The 6,776-nt window shown below is 41.9% G+C and overlaps 1 protein-coding gene across 1 annotated transcript; it reads right to left on the bottom strand.

Moving 5' to 3' along the window:
• Positions 1–1,777: 1,777 nt before the first annotated feature.
• Positions 1,778–3,837, bottom strand: LOC141756592 (trace amine-associated receptor 1-like). The gene is made up of 2 exons (XM_074616456.1): positions 3,507–3,837; positions 1,778–2,706 (listed from the first exon to the last, which is right to left on the bottom strand). Exons 1-2 carry the CDS (start codon positions 3,835–3,837, stop codon positions 1,778–1,780), a joined length of 1,260 nt encoding a protein of 419 aa, XP_074472557.1.
• Between the last annotated feature and the right edge of the window lie 2,939 nt (positions 3,838–6,776).

Here is a 6,776-nt window from a genome sequence, read left to right as displayed (position 1 = left end):
GAGCCCCTGGCTGAGCACCACTGTGTTGGAGTTCTCCCCAAAGAATGAGAGGGTCACCTCTTTGCAACTGCGAGTCGCTGAGAGGAAGTATCTGACTGTTGTTTGTGCTTATGCACAAAGGGTCTCCACTCCCACCTCCGGAAGATTTTTTTGCGCATCCCGGGGGAGGCTGGGGACATGGAGTCTGAGTGGGCCATCTTCAAAGCCTCCATTGTGGAAGCGGCTGCTCGGAGTTGTGGTTGGAAAGTTGTCGGTGCCTGCCTTGTCAGCAACCCTAGAACCCACAGGTGGACACCAGTTGTGAAAGAGGCTGTCAAGCTGAAAAAAGAGGCCTTTCGGGGTTGGTTGGCGTAAAGGTCTCTGGAAACAGCAGGCAGGCACCAGTTGGCCAGAAGGGCTGCAGCTGCGGTGGTTGTCAAAGCAAAAACCTGGACCATTCTCGTGAAGAGGGAGCTGAGCTGGAAGGCAAAGCTCTCTTTACCAGTCCATCTACGTTCCAACCCTCACCTTTGGTGATGAGCTTTAGGTAGAGGAGATACTCTTATTTTTTGCATGTCCAAGTCAAGTCTCAAGTCTTTGAGCTAGATTCCAAGTCATGTGTCACGTCTTTGAGGGGCAAGTCCAAGTCAAGTCTCAAGTCTTGGGTGACAAGTCCAAGTCAAGTCTCATATGGTTGTAATAAACATTCTGTCATCTGCTGCATGCCATCCCATGCATGCCATTTAAAGCATATACTGTATTATCACTCCTTTATCTAACATACAGTATCAATATACTGGAATTTATAGCTTTGATACAATACCTTGAAAAATATTGATATTAAATACCATTTTAAATACCACGGGGAATAATTGAAATCGAGGGCATTCAATTTTAGATTTTACTAAAAGATAACTATAACAAGGCCAAGTTAAATGCATTAATCTGGTGCACTTTGAGAGCAAAATTAAGAGGCTTGATCTATGAAGAACTTTGTGCTATTGTAAACAACTTTGTGCTCTAGTAAATTATTTAATCATAAACAAAGTGGTTGTATAGATATGAATGGTGATTACGAGGATAAAAATAAGTCCCATAAAAGCATGGTGAACGACACAGGGTGCCGTAAAGCTCACCGTCAGAGCCGCGAGCCACCTTCACCCCAGAGCTCAATGATAAAGCACGTAAACATGTTCTAGTAGAAACCCAAAGTAGAAGCATGAACCTGAATATAAGCATAACAGGTCCTCGTTAAACAACTAAAACACAGCCATAAATCTTTGATCGATGTTGTTCATAACTGGACCTTTAATGTTATTAACTTTGTCTGTAGGCTACAACACAACAAAATAGGAAATAACAATAAACAATTTGTACATACCAATAAATAAATTGTGAAATAAACAGTTTATTAATTTGTTTATTTCACTGATAGTTATGTTATGTAGCAAAAATATAATCAGCCTTAACCAACCCCTAAGTTAAATGCATTATTTGCCCCAGCATTTGACCTCTGTGCCCTCAAAAATTGACAATACCAAAGGCTAAGTGGCCATGCCCCTAAAGTGATGAAATTCCAGGCCTAGTTTCTGCTGAAGATATATCCATATGGAACTTATAATTCCTTCTTAGCATACTATGTTACAGTACAAAGTGGTGACTTTAAAAATTGTTTATTTTGTGTTATCAGTGCATGGTATTGTGATGCTTAAGAATCTGCATTTCAGTGACAAAGTGTTGGTCTGTTGTTCCACCCTAATGAGCATGTACATATTTATTCTAGAGAGCCATAATTTAATCAAAACAGTTTTGAGTTAGCAAAATCACCTTGAAATATTGCTCCAGAAATGATCATTCTGAAAGCTGATCTGAACCAGCTGTAAAAGAAAGCATAAATAAGTGGATTCAGCATTGAATTTGACAGTGTAAGCCAGTTGAGTGTTTCCATCACCGGAATCGGTGGAGGATTATAAAATAAAGGCTGAAAGACAAGGAGAAGAAAGTAAGGAGTCAAACATAAAAGAAAAACTCCCATAACAATAGCCAGAGTTTTGGTGGCTTTTCTTTCCATCTTACTGGCGGTTGCTCCAGACTTTGTGCTCTGACAGGTTGTGTTCTGGATGCTGTTCACCTGTTTCTTAGCAACAAGGAAAATCTTCAGGTAGATACAGAGCATTATGATCGCTGGAAGGTAAAATGAGAGAACAGGTCCCATAGTGTTTGCTATTATAATATCAACTGAGCAAATATCTTCACATGTTCCTTGGGTGAATCCTGCAATTGTGATGCAAATTCCAATTAGAACAGAAACCCCCCAACTCACCAGGATCATGATCACAGTAACCTGAACATTAATTTTAGTTCTATATGTCAGAGGCTGACACACAGCATAATATCTGTCTATGGAAATACAACATAAATGCAGAATAGAAGATGTGCACAGTGTTATATCAAAGCTGTCTTTTACTTTACATATTACATGTTCATGATGCAGACATGTGGTTACAGTGAATGCCATGCTGAAAGGACAAACTAAAACTCCTACAAGCAGGTCGGCCACAGCCAGAGAGAAAATAAGGTAGTTAGTAGGTGTGTGGAGCTGTTTGAAGTACAGGATGGAGATTATTACAAGAAGGTTTCCACATATTGTTGCAAAAGATAATAAGCCAAGAAAAATATACACTAATACACATATTGCAGATGGGTTGCTTGTAAATACATAACTATCTGATTCATAGCAGGGACGAATGTTATTAACAGTGTAAGTCATGTTGACAGTCACTTCTGGTTCCATGTTTTTTTATTTCTGCTATAATAATCTGTCATATGTATTTAATATTTAAACATGTATTTACAACTACAGCAAAAACAATATTCTAAAGAAAACAAGACATTGATGATTTTCAGTTGATTTGAGCTTTCAAAGTGTTTTCCCTCACCTCAATATAATCCATGCAAGGACAGTGTTATGTGTTCTTAGTCAGTGTGCCACTGCACAGAGGTTATTGACGTGGTTCAGTATTTATAACCCCTTATGTCATTACCTGACTGAACACAACATTTGGTCATCCAATCAGATGTGGGTACCTACATCCTGTTTGAACGAGATACAACGATACAAAATGTTACATAAACTGTGTGTGTGTGTGTGTGTGTGTGTGTGTGTGTGTGTGTGTGTGTGTGTGTGTGTGTGAGATTTTTTTATTGACCATTCTCATGTGTTTGTATCTCTTCTCTCTCTGTTGCCCTTTGACCAGCTTGTATTGGAGAGAACCTGCTGATTTCTGGATGGTTGGATACCAATAACAACACAAATGACGACCTGTGATTGAGTCACCTTCATCCCGGGCTTCTCCAAGCCTAAATGGTAGATTTCCAAATGATTTGAAAATGGCCAGAGTAGTTCCACTCTGGGTCCGAAATGAACACATTTGCCAAGCAATAAAAACGGGTAGATTTTTCGTTTGGTGATTAAATCTCAGGAGGCTAACCGCCACATATTACACAAACGCAGAAAGGTGTTATGCCTTCTTCGGCCCTAGCCTCAACCTCAGTTCCAGCCCCGGCCTGCTGTCTTCCAGCCGGATTGCCGTCTGGGGGCTGGTTTCCCTGGAGCGAGGCGTGGGATTTTCGGAGAAAGAAATCTAGGCTGCCCAGTGTCTCAGCTAAATCCAGGCCTGCTCCTGTGTCAGGGGTCCAGCCGAACCCTTCTCCATGGATGAAGGGGTCCGGTCGACCCCTGCTCCAAGCATCCTGTCGGGGGTCCGGTTGACCCCTGCTCCACGCATCCTGTCGAGGGTCCGGTCGACCCCTGCTCCACATCTCCTGTCGGGGGTCCGGCCAACACCGGCTCCACATCTCGTCAGGGGTCGGGACAACCCTTGCTACTCCAGTTGGGCCGCAACCACCTGCGTTTCCGGTTGGGCAGTAACCACCTGCTGTTCCAGTTGGGTCTTAACCATAACCTGTTCCGGATGGGCCGCAACCACCTACCGTTCCGGTTGGGCCGCAACCATCACCTGCTGTTCCGGTTGGGACGCAACCATAACCTGCTCTTATGGTTGGGCCGCAACCATTACCCGCTGTTCCGGTTGGGCCGCAACAATCACCCACTGTTCCAGTTAGGCCGCAACCATCACCCGCTGTTCCGATTGGGCCGTAACCAGCACCTGCTTTCCCAGCTGGTTCGCCGCCTCCGCAGCCTTCACCTGTTCCGCCTTGGTTTCAGCCACGCCCTGTTCCGCCTGGGTTTCAGCCCAAAGACCCTGTCCCTTTTACTGCTGGGCCGCAGTCCCAAGACCCTGTCCCTGTCCCTGTTGGGCCGCAGCACCAAGACCCTTTCCTTTTCACTACTGGGCCGCAGCCCCATGTTCCCGAGTTTCCCTGCTCTGTTTCTGCTCTGTCTCCGGGCAGTCCATCCGGTGCTCTGCCCCCGGGCCGTCTGCCCGAGTTTCCCGGCTCTGGCTCTGCCCTGCCCTATGGGCCGTCCGCCCCGGGATCCTCGGTGCCCGCTTGTCCCACTTGTTTGCCTTGTCTCCCGTTATATTCGTCACTCCTGCCATGTTTCTAGTGTTCCTCCTGCCCGTGTATCTTGTGTCTTCTGGTTTGTAGTTTGGTTTGGTTCTCAGTTTGTTTTTTGGTGTGTTTCGTTTGTACTTTGTTGTTTCCTTGGATTTGGACTCGTTTTTGTCAACTTTGTTTTATAGCATCAGCTTTGGATATTAAAAACTTGTCTTTCATTGAATTCACCTGCCTGTTTTGGTCTCTCTGCGTTTGGGTCCACCTTTAAAACAACAACCTTGACTGAAGGAAAACAACCAGTCAGACCCGAGGAGTCTCTAACGCAGTGTCAATCACTGCTTGTGAATTTCTGTCAAACTGTCAAACTAAGAAGAGCTCATTAAAAATGAATCAAGATTCTGTTGCTGTAATGGCTATTTCTCACCTCAAATGTGTTCAGAAACATATTTTAGTATACTAGAAAATGAGAGTTTGTGACCCGGCAGCCATGTTGAAAACACTTGAGCCAAAACCAAACGCCGCCCACCGACTTGAGCAAACTTTTTCATTTTACAGCTAAATGGTACACTAAAATATGTTTCTGAAAACGTGATGAATAGGCATTACAGTAACAGAATCTTGATTCTGTAAAATGAGATTTGCTCTGGGCGGTGCTTGGTTTTGGCTCGACTCTTTTCAACATGGTGGCCGGGTCACAAACTCTCATTTTACAGTACACTAAAATGTTTTTATGAAAACATTCAAAGCGAGAAATAGACATTACAGTACCAGAATCTTGATTCATATTTGATCAGCACTGCTTAGTTTACAGTTTGATCGGAGTTCAGAAATTTCACAAGCAATGATTGACATTGTGAGAGACTCCCCGGCTCTGATTGGTTGTTTTTCTTCGAGCGGGGTGTAACCTTGCAAATTCCATTAGGAACACTTGGAGGAAGAGGGCTTCTACTGTCAGGATATGGTGACAATTTTTTAGGTGTATTAGGTTTAAGGGAAAAGGACTTTATTTTTTCACAACAATTTTAGTGAGAAGAAAAAATGGTGGGGGCGGTACATTGATGACATTCTATTGTTTTTGACTGGTTCTGAGGAGGAACTTTTACTGTTTGACGATTTCTTGAATACTAATAAAAAAGATATAAAATTGTGTATTGAATATTCCAAACAAAGTATTAATTTCCGAGATCTGACTATCTCTAAGTGTGAGAATGGCTTGCTCCATACTACAGTATATAGGAAGGCAACAGACAAAAATACTAGGCCTAGAAACCATCAAAAAGAACATTCGGGGTGGTGATCGACTAAAATTATTACTGCAGAGAGAAACTTTTTACATCCACCAAATGAAGTATCACAATATATCCAGGACTTAACAAAGAAATAGATTTTAGTCCGCTTTGTAGTGGCTCTTATGCATGTGGCCTGGTACTGTTGCCATAAATGATTATATATTATTACTTATTTACTTTTTTCTGTCTTGTTATCTATATATTTATGTTTTCTTATTTTATTTTCATTATTTTCTCTGCTTTCTTGACATCATGTAGAGCAATCTAGTGACCACATTTTGCACTTGTCACCCGAGAGTTTATTGGCCTCTTGCTCAGGTGTTTGCAATCATCAATTGTCTGTGTACTCACAAAAGGGAAAGCTGTGTGCTGAGGGTTAAACCCTGAAGAAGGCTGTTTGTGCTGCTACGTGTGGGTTGTTACCCAATCTTATATGTACCAGCATTGTTTTTAGCATTTCATCATGAAATAGCCAATTGAATAAAGGCTTTTTATTTTTTGCCTGAAGAGTGCCTTGGACTCCCCTTTTTTGAACCGTTGTGTACCCCACCAAAGAGCACCTTCATCACACTGATTTGAACTTCCAAGCACTCTGGACTTTTTCCCTTTTTTGAGCAAATATGACAGAAAGTTATTTTTATTTTTATTTAGCTTTTTTAAAATTACCAATTGTAACTTTAATGCTAAGGTTATTATTCTATATATTTTTTCATATTGTTGCCAAACTTTTCCAACTTCATCACCTTCTCTGTCTGTGGCACTCAGACCCTAAACCCATTTGTTCCTACTGAACATATATCCATATGGAACCATTGATTTATCCCTAGCACATGTAACAATACACAGTGATGATTTTATTTTATTTTTTTATTGTGTTATCAGTGCATGGTATTGTGATGCTTAAGACTCTACATTTCAGAGGGAAAATATCATTCTATTGTTCCACCCTCAATGGACATGTATATATTTTAGCGAGCCATAAAATAA

This window comes from Sebastes fasciatus, chromosome 18, assembly GCF_043250625.1.
Source record: "Sebastes fasciatus isolate fSebFas1 chromosome 18, fSebFas1.pri, whole genome shotgun sequence".
Taxonomy (NCBI): Eukaryota; Metazoa; Chordata; class Actinopteri; order Perciformes; family Sebastidae; genus Sebastes; species Sebastes fasciatus.
This window is presented reverse-complemented; position numbering and strand designations above follow the sequence as displayed.

Bases quoted from the DNA above. Each gene is read 5' to 3' on its own strand.
- LOC141756592 (XM_074616456.1), bottom strand. From the start codon at position 3,837: ATGTGGAGCCGGTGTTGGCCGGACCCCCGACAGGAGATGTGGAGCAGG. The intron at 2,707-3,506 runs GCATAACACCTT...GCTATGAATCAG, and splicing joins TGAGGCTAGGGCCGAAGAAG to ATAGTTATGTATTTACAAGC.